General features: G+C 32.4%; 1 protein-coding gene across 1 annotated transcript; it reads right to left on the reverse strand.

Annotated features, from left to right (window-relative positions):
* Positions 1–1,428: 1,428 nt before the first annotated feature.
* LOC105223649 (uncharacterized) lies at positions 1,429–9,683 on the reverse strand. The gene has a single exon (XM_049447160.1). It carries the CDS (start codon positions 8,489–8,491, stop codon positions 8,231–8,233), a length of 261 nt encoding a protein of 86 aa, XP_049303117.1. The 5' UTR covers positions 8,492–9,683; the 3' UTR covers positions 1,429–8,230.
* Between the last annotated feature and the right edge of the window lie 3,005 nt (positions 9,684–12,688).

Here is a 12,688-nt window from a genome sequence, read left to right on the forward strand (position 1 = left end):
ACGGTTGTAGTTTTGATAGCCGGCGACTAATTTGGAAATATTTGTTTCGCCCAAAAGTATGCTATCGTTGACATTATTTCTTATTACAGCTGCGTGTGAATTGGACTACGCAATATTTGCTAACATTCTTTATAAAGTTTTCAGAAAACTTATATTTCAAAATGTTCTCAAAAATTAAATTTGAATAGTTATGTAGGCACTCATAAGCCACTAAACAAATGTTAAAATTTTCAAACACTCGAAAGTGTACATAATACGCTGCCAAGCATTTGCTTACTATAACAACAAATCTTTGCTTTAATACAAATAATTCGCACTAGCAGTGAAGGTTTTCAATTCAAATTCAAATAAAAAATCGGCGTCATCCTTTGCGAGCAGAGTTGGGGTTAAAATGTTTAACATTTTCGCAGCAATGACTTTTAAGTGGTGACTTTATTGAATTCCAAGCTGTCAGGCAGCGAGACAACGAGTGCCAGCACGTCGAAGTGACAACGAAAACAAAGCCGATACATGCATAAATACATATACTATACATATATATATATTTATATATATTTATATATACTTATATATTTTTTTTATTATTTATATATATTTATATATATATATGTATATGTTGGGGTTAAAATGTAAATAACAGTGTATTTTGTTGGAGGCAGCCCAACTTTTGAGCACAAATTTGTGTAGGCAAAGTGAAGTAAATTATTAAAATAAACAATTAACTTCATATTAATGAAATATACATGCGCTTTGGATAAATCGCTGGCGGAAGAACAAGAGAGCCCATTTTTGTCTCAAATATACATATATTTTTTTTGGCTATACGCATACATTGTTTACGACTGTAATGCGATAGTGAACTTTTTGAATTAAGAATCCGCTTAAATATAACACGGCTGAAGAAAATAGAGCAGCGAAGCAGAAAACGACTTTTTTGCAAAAACAATAATAAATAAAAATAAATTTTTGTTCTTTATTGAAAGCTGTATAACTGTGGTTTATTTGTTTTTTTTTTTAATAAAATTTTGTAGATATTAATTATGTTATATAATATATTTAATGTATATATATCAACTATTTTAATTAATTTAATTTTTGTGCACATTTATAATATTTAATTTGTTAATTAATATTAATTTCAAACTTTCCATTGCGCTTTTAACGATCTCTTTACAAAATCACTTTGCTATGCACCAATCAGTTTTGTAACATGTAAAAAAAAAATTATTAAAAAATCAATATATAAAGGCTACTAATCTATTACCTTTTTACATATTACAAAATTGATTAAAAATTACAAAATATTTAATCTTACAAGCTATTTTTTTTATTAAAAATATTTATATTGGAATCAGGTTTTTAAGGCTCTCTGTGCTTGGTATTGCATAATTTTGCAAAAACAACTTAAATGTTATAATTAACTACAACCCTAATTTGATATATGTATGTATGTCAGAATTAAATACTGTTATTTAAAAAATTTTAATTTTTTTTTGCTTTAGCTTTTAATAAAAACACACCTTATGTAACACATTATTTAATAACTCACCGGCCTTCATAACTATAATTGAATATAATTACATAACAAAATATTTTCTTTTAAAAATAACTTAATTACATATAAAAATATAAGAAAAAATATTTTACATATATATAATTACATAAATGTTTTTTAAGAACATATCGCTCATTTGCTGCAAGACCGGCATAAAACAAAAATCATACTTCATGTTGAGTGAAAAATTCATATGAATATCTCTTATATGCTCCGCTTGAGAAGAGGTGTAAGGTTGGAGTCACCGTGTAAGGTTGTAGTCAGTTGAAAACTTTAAACGCGTTTTCTGGAAAATCGATTTTTTTGACTTATGCCGGTCTTGCAGCAAATGAGCGATATGTATGTGCAAATACGATATTAGGGTGCACATAAAATTATTATTTTTTTCTTTTTCGATTGGTACTCTGGAAAATTTGGTTAGTAGACACCTCAGACACCTCAAGGAGGGACTCTCAAAGTATGAGCTCGTAATTGTAACGGGTAGGTTCTTAGAGTTATCATGATTTACATTTAACTATTTTTTTCTTAATATCAGCAAGAGAAATTCATATCACGCTTCCAATTACATAAAAAATATCTGGTTTCATGGATTTCGTAGAAACTTGAATATTCTACAAAATGATCTCCTACAGTTTTTTCGTAAACTTAACCGTTTCAAAGATATTCACGGTTGGAACTCAATTATTTTAAGACAAAATTTTGTTCTTATAAACTACATTTTTTTCTTAGAACTCATTGATAAAAAATATCATATTTTTCATAAGCAAAATTTACACATTAAAAATTGCAGTCGTAACGGTGGCTATCAATGAGAGAACCTAAACATTTAATTTTTTTTGGCCCACCCTAATATGTTGTGTATATCATTTTATTTTGCAAACTCATAAATTCGTAGGAAATTTACAGACTAAAAATTTACTTCTGTAGAGCTGTCTGTCAACCAGAGCACCAAAAGATAAGATTTTTTTTGAACCACCCTAATATGCTAAATATACATATTTACTCATATTTATATATTTTGCAAAGCATTGCAATTTAAGCACACTGTAATTTTCTTGATTATTAAAAACCGACCAAAATTAAATAAGAGCAGGTGTGTATAATTTTTTATAGAAAAAAATAGTTTCAACAAAAATTTATGAAGCAAAATGAGTATATATGTCATAATAACAATAAAACAAAATATTAATAAAAGATCGAAATTTATTTTTGAATAGCCGGCATTTTATTATTTTTTTATTTCAGTTTTCAAGCTTTTTGAGATAGCAGCGTTCCTACTAATCAAGGATCTATCATTGTTTTAGTTATTTTTCAGATGATCACAAGGGCAAAAATCATAACGAAGATTCCATGATCTTTTATTCCATTTCTATTTAAAGGACATTTTTTTTTTAATAAATATTAAAAAAATATTTAAACTTAAATAATATAAAATTCATTTAGTGAAAAAAAGTATTTCTAGCGATTTTATAAACCATTGCTTTCCAAAAGCAAGCATAATAAAAAATTTAGCAAAAAGTATTAAGAACAAAATTTACAAAAAAAAATTAAATTATGTTAATGGTAAGAAATGTTTTTTTTTATTATAAAATAATTTTTAATTACATGTAATATTTTGTTATTAATATAGTATATTTTTTTATTTACATATTTAATATATTCTTTTATTAATATACTATATTTGCAAAATTTAATGTGCATATGTATGTATCTATATGATCTCTTTTAGTTGCGACTTTCATAGAAAAATTGAATATTTCGTATCATTTTTTGATGACTTGCTGCTGCAGAGTGCAGATTTCCAAACTTATTTGCTTCAATATCATACAAGAACAACTGCGCTCATAGCTAGAGAGTATAAATATGCTAAGCTCGAGTTACATTGTTTTGTCGTTAAACACAATTTCACTAATGTGAATTTTTTTTTCTAAAATCATTATAAATACATATATATATTGCTCATTTTGAACGGTATTCCCAATTCTTTATTTTAGTAACAGAATTTCAACACGTGTCTTTGCATATACATACACATTACACTCAGCCACTTAATTCTCTCAACTTGCTGTCGTCACACACACATTTCTTTAAATTGAAATAATAAAAACATATATTTACAAGTGCAAATACATTGTTTTTGCTTGTTCATACATTGTAAAACACTCATGTGAACAAATATATATATGCATACAAACATATTTGAGTAGCTAAAAGCCAACTGAGAACACATACATACAAACATAGATATGTAGACAAATTGAGATATTTTAACTATGATAATTCACTTATCGCACTAATTTCATATCGCTGGTCAACAGTCATACCCATACACATATCAAAATGTCACATACATACATGTATATAAAATATGCATACATATATAGAGTGGTGAGCACACAAATGCAGAATTAATACATTTTATTTTTATTTTTATAAGCTTGACAGGGTTTCTAGTCTAGAAATTTGAAAAAATCGAAAACAAAATCTTTCCAAAAAAAACTTTTTTTCTTCAAAAATATTTAAAAAAAATATCCAAAAAAATATTTTCAAAAAAAAATGTTTTAAAAAAAACTTTTTTCAATAATTTAAAATATTTTGTTTTTCATAATTCGTTAGTTTGGACGTTGGCGAATATCTTGCTAAGAAAATTTTTCAAAATTCGAATTATTTCCGAAGTTAAAGTCGTTTTAGTATAATGGTTACTAGACCGGTAGAGCAATCGACAAAACTTAAAACGCGTTTTTCTCGAAAATATTTGTTTTTTTTTTGATGCGGTCGCCATAATAAGATCTAATGGGCCGATTTACTTAAAAGATGACATGAATATGTTTTAAATATCGCTCTACCACATAAAGCAACAATAAAACAAAATATTAAAAAAAGATCGAAATTTATTTTTGAATAGCCGGGATTTTATGATTTTATGATTTTTTTATTTCAGTTTTCAAGCTTTTTGAGATAGCAACGTTCCTACTAATCAAGGATCCAGCATTGTTTTAGTTATTTTTAAGATGATCACAAGGGTAGAAATCATAACGAAGATGTCATGATCTTTTATTCCATCTCTATTTTAAGGAAATTTTTTTTCTGAAATTAATTTTGAGTACTCTTCAAATAGTTGTAAGCAAATGATAAATAGATAGTTAAAATATTAAATCAGTATCCAAACAACTTCCGATTAAAATATCTCTAGACAAGAATATTCCCTTTAAATCGTATATTTTTATTATTTTCTAAATATCTAAAAAGTTCTCACTTGTATAGATATATTTTTACTTTTGACCTCAAATTAAATAGCCATCTACTTGTAACTCTTGCATCAACAAACCATAAATAAATAATGTTACCAACTTTATAGTCAAACTCTTATCAAAGCGCAACACTCGTTAAAAGATAACCACCGCCAAAGATAAGACATTAAAGTAAAAGGAAAAGAATAAACAATAACAAGTATAAAATACATGATTAAAGATAAAGCTCCTTTCTAAATAATGATACTACTATGCGCAAAACATAGTAAGACTTTGTTCATAGTCTTAAAATTCTTAATGTATTCTTCAAAACCTATGCCGTTTCCCTCAAAGTAATCCTCTTTAGCCCCAATACACATGTGTGTTTTCCAATCCTCAAAATTGTTAAATTTAAAAATTTGGCGAAAAAACTCAAGAAGAATCAATGCAGCAAAAACTCAGAGTTGTCGGCATATAATTCTTGTCTCTTTTTATGTATAGCTTCGCGCAAACGACGAATAATAGTATTCCTTGTTAGCAGTATGGCTGGTCAGAAGGAATTTGGAATACAGTAACTCCATAATCAAAGAAAACTGTCAACGTAGCCTTGATTCTCGTCCTGCTTTGACGTGGCTTTTTGGCTTTGGCACACCTCTGCCACGGTATTCGACCGATTGCTCGTCTGTTTCCTGGTCGTAAGCTAGATCCAAGACTTAATGCCAGTAATAATTTGTTTTATAACATCCTGATGGTCGGAAAGCATTGTTTTAGAGACATAAACGTGACGCTATTTTTCGAAAAAAACTTAGTGATTTTGGAACCAATCGTGCTTACTCACATTTCTTAGACCCAAACGATCTTTCTTGGTTTTTACTGTTCCTTCCGATATTCCAACGATACCAGTAAGATGTCTGACTGTTATCGGTCGATTTTCAACCACCAATTACTTCATTTTATTGACGTGTTATTCATTAGTTGATGTTGCTGGACGTCCTGGACGTGGTTCGTCGTCAACGTCCTCTTTGAATTTGTACCAATCAAAGACACTTGCTGGCGACATCACTGAATGCCTTTTCCAACATTCTCAATGTTTCGGCAACAGAAATTTGATTCCGCACACAAAATTTAATGGAACTTCTTTCTTCAATAATTTCACTTATCGTAAAAATGGCCCAATGTACTTTAAGTACTTCAAAAAGACGCGCATACACTAAACACTATTGATTATTTTGATGTGGCATTTGCCACAGCTGTCAAGTACAGTCATATAAACTTAAAAAAAAATATTTCGACGAATGGGTTTTCGCTCAACGTTTCTTTTAATAAGTCTTACTATTTTTTGCCCGCAGTAGCACTTAAATGCGCATTTTATATACGCAAAAATACATTTAATTTTAATGATTACTAGTTTTATAAAAATATGACAATATATAATTTTTATTATTAAAAAATTATTATTATGATTTCAATTTTTTTCAATATTATTTTTTTAGAAATCTTCGCACTCTTATTTGTATAATTTGTATTCGTAATCATGCTTATAGCGTAAAAAGAGTGTTAATGGAGATGGCATATTATATCTTCTTCTGTTTTTACAATAAAAATATTAAACACAAAATGCAGATTTGTAAAAAAAAAAACATTTTACAACAAAATTTTTGGATTCACCTAAATTGTCTACTGTAAACAATTAGCTCAAATAACGAACCTTCTACAACTTCGCTCTAATAACTCACAATAAACATAAGTTATTTTTATGTTACACATATTATTTGAGTTTATGAATGCTCAGAGAGAAAATTGTTGCTGAAAATTATAAAAATAAGTATAATATATATATATTACGTATCCTCACCTAAAATTCAAAATAACGTAACATCACTTCCATAAGTTTACAGGCAAAGGAAAAACGATATAATACAAACCACTCAAATTGAAAAAAAATTCAGTTTTGGTTATGAAACAGTTATATATAGGTTATATTTCACAGTAGTGAATCGTAAGCAACAAAAAACTGAATTTAAATTTTTTTCGTGATACTGTTTTTCATTCTAGGTGACGATATGTATATACATATATATTTGTAGTAAAAACATATGTCTTTTCCTATTTGACATAAAACATATCAAATAATGAAAAAGAAAACAAAATTATGATTGTATAAGGATAAAGCAACATTTTTATTGTTTTCTATATATAAACAAAAATAAATAGTTATTAAATAAAAAATATAGTAAATAGCACATGAAATAGGGAGCTCTTGAATTAAAATTCAAAATTTGTTGCAAGAAAATAATGGAAAATTAATTTAAATATATTCAAAACCAAGAATCAAGCGCAAAACGAGAGAAGACTTTCACTTTTACTTTCAAAGCAAAAAATATAAAAAATTAATAAAATAAAAATAAATAAAAAAAATTAATAAATAAGAAAATACTAAAAATTAAAAATAATGTATGTTTATAAAACACTTTTTAACTGTTATAAAATTTGAAATAAAACTAACAAAATAACTAAAATTTAAAAAATTAATAAAAATGTATTTAAAAAATTTTGTTTTTACAAAAAAAAATTTAGTAAAAAATAAATATTTTTTCAAATAAAAAAATTTTAATTTATATTCCAAAAAAAACAGATATTAAATGCGCAGCTGAGTTCTCGCTATACATAATTTATATATAAATAAAAATTTTGATTGAAAGGCAGTTACTTTCACTAATAATTCACAAGTAAAAAATAGCTTTTTGAAAGTTTAAAATTATAGCTTAAAAATTAAATTAGATCAACGCATAATATACAATATTTTGGTGTAAACATTTAAGTTTTATCTGTAGCAGATATACATATGCATATATGTATATATATATGTATATATGGTAAATTGTTGCACAACAAAAACTAATGTACTAAAAATTTTCACAGGGTGCACTTAGTATAAATAAATTGTTACTATGAAATTAAATTGATAAGCAAATATTTACATTTATTCCTAGTGTGGCATGAGCAAAGTCCTCCAAGGCGCTAACACACTTAAACTACCCACTTACATGCAAGTAAATAGTTTACTAGTATGTGTTTTGAAAAGTTATAGCGGCGAAACATTTACAGCTAGGATTTTCCAGAAGCTTCGCGTCGTCGCTGCAGAAGACCACGTAATGCCTGACGATACATATGCGCACATACCTGTTGACTACGCACAACCGCTTTACATTTCAACAGCCGCAAGCCCCTGCACGCCCCACCAATGCATTACAACACTGTATGTAGTCCAGAACGCCTCGCTTTTGCCGCCTGCCACTGCATTTTAAATCCTACGTCTTCTGCCCGCAACGAACCCGCCGCCATAACTATTTAACACTTTACTTCGATTAGCCATGTTTCGTATCCTTGCGCATGCTCACCCAATACCCAGCCAACAACCCCTTCAGTCTCTGCGCACTAACGCTCAGTTGCGCCGATCGCTGGCGCGCGTTGTCGCATGGCGTGACTTCTCCTTCTCGCGCAGATCCTTGATGGCGCCCACTGTACCGAACATCACTTTCGCTGTTAGTTGTGTGGTCTTGCCCGACATGGCTGACTTGCTGCCGCCACCCGAGAGGCCGCTGCTCGTCTCACGATCCAGACTGGAGCTGCCATTGGCGTAGGCGCTTGTGTAGGACACGTAGTTGTTGTTGAGATCGCGTCCGCAACTGCATTGATGTGACATGTTGACGATGATTTTTTTGTTTTTCAAATTACTTTTGTTGTTTAGAAGAAGAGTGTGTGGCGTTGAGCGCACTCCTGGACGTATACGCAACGGAAAATTGACACGAAGTTGAACGACAATTGGCAGGATCAGCAGAGCGCACGGTAGTTTCTGGCGCGTTCGATTTTAATTTGTTTGGTAATCGTGTGATATATGGCGTATGTGTTTTTCTGCGTCTCTACACACTGTTTTAGTACGCACTCACTGCTATACTTTTCTTTAGCACATTTCACAAAACAAATAAACACTGATATATTGTATCTTGCGCTCGCCTGTTGCTCACTGCTGTGTCGTGAATATTTTAAAAAGTTATTTTTAAATATGCTTTTTTTATTCGAATTTTATCTACTACAGCATATGTGTACTGTTTTCAACAAGTTGTTTCTTTCCTCTAATCGTCGTTCATATCAGTCATCATCCGTTGCCGTTGGCGGAGCAAACCGTTGCAGTGAAATTTTTACGCGTTACTGAACTGCACCAGCGTGTTGCGTTTATTTAGAGAAATTCTCTGATCGCGCGCGGTTGCCGCGCCACTAACTTCGTGCGATCAGTTGCGCTGCGTTCAAAATCGCGTCGCGTAGCGTCGCATCAAGTCGCACCGACTCGGCGAAACGTCGATAAAAGTGTAGGGAAAAAAGCGAAAAGGTGCTCAACGCAATGCGCGAAAAACAAACAACAAACGTTAAAGAGCGATACGCGCACAACAAATGGTGAAGCGAAAAATCGAAACGACAGCGTTAGCGCGCCGCCAAGCAATGCTCGTCTCGTCTGTATGCGCTATGCCGCCCCAAACAGCGAAGAAAATGAAAAACTTTCGTTTCTTTACGCGTTCACTACGGCTGGCTGCCTTAACGCTTCGTCACCAAACGTACGAAGAGGTGCTTTTACATGTATTAATACTAATATCTTCGCACGTGTGTGTGCCTAGGCGGAGAGCGCGCTGAAAGTACACACATACAAATGTTAGTTTGTGTGCGCGGTGGGCGGCTGTCGTTTGTTTTTGTACTGCTCACTGCTCAGTCGATCGTCGCGCCACTCGTTTGTTCAAGCAGTCGCAGCGCGTGTTTGACGTCACTTCTTAATGATTTGTTTATGGTACGAAATGCGCCGTTACGCTAACACTTTCACAGGCGCACTGGATAGAACTAATTTCCGAACAAGATCTTTAATTTCATGCAAATGCTCTGTCAGATTCGGCGTTTGAGTGGCGCGCTTAACTCATTACTACTTGTTGGATGCGCTGCCGCAGCACTCTCTGCGCTAGTGGGCTCTCGCGAGCAATGAGTAAGTACTCACTCGACCACATACTGTCAATCGAATATATGACTGTTTGCAAACCGAAATTCACAGTATTTGAAAATACTATTCGTACTCGGTTGGATAGTCAGATGAAAGTTAAAAGAAAAATTATAATTTTAATAAAGTAGTTGATTTATTTGTCAACGTAATCTCCTTTCAGCTCTCTATAGTAATAGAACTGCATGTCGGCGAAGTCATCCTTATTCGAGTAAAACTTCTGACTGGTGTAGGACGCTTGCATGTTAGAAAACCTAGAGAATTCTGTGGATAGAGCAGTAGCTTATAGCTTTTTTCTTCGTCTAATCGGCAGATTTTTCTTAAATCAACCTAATAACTCGACAGAAAAGAGAATCCAGTGACCGCTTTACCCATGTTAAACACAGAAAATGAAGATCAGAGTCTTATCGCCAGATATACTGTCCTATCTTCGGCTAAGTGTGCCATTCTACTATTTCTACTTTCCTTAATCTATGGTATATACTAATGAATCCATGTCTCGTCGTTGGTTATGAAACGATGCAGTACCTCTTCTGGATTAGAAAGAGTCAAAACTGTGAAGTGGTCTTATGGTTGCACGTCTTGGGCGAAGTGACCAAAAGCGGCATTCAACGTGCCGACGGCTTGTCTTGGCTCAACATGTTATGAATATAAACCATCCGATCTTTTGAGATTGTAGATCTATGATTTCAGGTATATTGCGCACGATCTGCCAATACGATATCGTGTTTTTTTCATGTCATCCGCTTTAAAACTCGTTAAATCAAATATTAACGGTCACCAGCGAAGGAATCAACGCATACATCATCCAAGATCTCTTCAGAGGTATTTCTTTTTCAATTTTTCTACACTTAGACTTGACTCTTATTGTTCTTCTTTTTTGACTTAGACAGCGCTTACTCGGTTATAGCCGTATTTCTCTCATCCGAGGCTATTTTCTTCTATTTATTGCGGGTGTTTTTTACGTGAGGGGTCTCAAACTCAACCCAGAACTTTGAGGACGGATGTTATGCCTGCTCACTTTAGTTCGCCTTCAAAAGGATGTTTTTAGTTTCCAGGATACTTGGTCTAATACCAGAAATCGTGAGCTGCTTGAGCCATATGAAAAAGAATTATTTCTGGTCACTCCTGAAAGTGAATGGCACTCAGAGAACTTTCCGCACTTGCATCGACTACTACACATAGCTCCATCCTTCCACGCTCTGCAGGTGGTTAAATCGACCACTTTGATTTTATGATTCTACTGAAACTTTTATAAAACTATTGCGCTTCTTTTAAACTCGCCTCATATATGCAAAAAAAAAGTTATTACCGAATTTTATTAAACAGCAAAAATATGAATTACAGAAAAGGGATTGACAGTTGTACCAAGTTTATGTTGTTCGTATACTTTTCGACCTCTCTGTGCAGCATTACTCGCGCCCATAAAGCATTGCTCGTCTGCGCAGCTTGAAAGCTCACTCCGCTAAAAGCATACAAATGAAAGAGCGCACGCGACTGCCGCAGGTTGCCCCAGAGTGGATCGTGCTTTTCTGACGAGAGTTAGAAAAATAAATTTTCCATTGCACCTTCACTTTTCTCGGACATAACAAACGGGCGCAAACAGATGAGAACAACACACACATATGTTTGTATGTGTGTGTACGAGCGAGAACACGCTCACACACAGCTTTTGCCGCTCTGCATAAGCAAATACAAAACATAAAAAATTCACGTTTAATTTCATGCTGCCGACGCAGAAATATGCATTCGCCTGCATTATGAAACTCTCACTCACAAATAATAATTGTACGAATGCGCTTGTGTGAGTGATCAATAAAAATATATTGCCGCTATATGCATACATATGTGTAAATATTTGTATACAATGTAATATGCATATATACTTGTCAATATATATGGATCACTGTGCCGATATGCAGATAACAATGACACATTGTCAGCCAGCGGCTTAATTATTAAGACAATCTTCTCGACGCCCGTTCCAGCAAACAGGTTGCTCGCTCCACCAGCAATGCTTATACCGTAAGGCTGCTTGTAAAATAGGAAAATATGCAAAAATTGTTTTGTCGTAATTAAATTGTGTAATCGCCAGACGAAATTACGGCTTTCTTATAAAACAAAAAACCAATTAAAGACAGGGGCTTTTAGTTCCTAGACTGATATTAAAGTGCTGGCATGCCACCAAATTGCCAATATGTGTGTATTGTTTATATGTATATATACTATATTGTGTATATGTATGTATGTATATATATAAACAAGTATGAAAAACTTCGAGAGTTTCGTTATGCATTAATTGTCTAAGCTTTGCTACTTCGCTTCATACATATGTATGCATTTGACCACACATGCATTTATATGAAAATTATATATAAAAAGTTAGATAGCGATTATTATCAAGCGCACCTACAAACATACATATGTACATACATATACATATTTACTTGCATATATGGAATGTGCACAGTTGTGCCGCATCGCGCCGGCGTAACTGCCTCCGTCGACACCTTAAACAGGTGTAGCGGCTGGCCAAGTCGTTGGCATTCAACAAGTTTCATTCACCTTTGCTAATCGATATATTGGTAATATATATATGAAATTCAAATGGAAATATGCAAAATTAATTAAACAAAATAAAAAGTGGAAAATATCAAATGTTCGCACGTTAAAAGTAATATGCATATGTATAAGTATGTATGTAGACAAAAGAGCTGCAACGCAGTCTATGCATGGCTTATGCTAGCTTATAGCTGTAATTATATGCAAACATATTTATTTCCATTTACATGCTTAAGTGCAGGTCTATCTCTAAACGCGTGAGGAGTTTGACAACGTCCATACATATCTTGATCTTGATAT

The sequence above is a fragment of the Bactrocera dorsalis genome, chromosome 2 (assembly GCF_023373825.1).
Source record: "Bactrocera dorsalis isolate Fly_Bdor chromosome 2, ASM2337382v1, whole genome shotgun sequence".
Classification (NCBI taxonomy): Eukaryota; Metazoa; Arthropoda; class Insecta; order Diptera; family Tephritidae; genus Bactrocera; species Bactrocera dorsalis.

What these genes read in the sequence shown, in the direction of transcription:
- LOC105223649 (XM_049447160.1), bottom strand. Translation starts at nt 8,491, where the DNA reads ATGTCACATCAATGCAGTTGCGGACGCGATCTCAACAACAACTACGTG.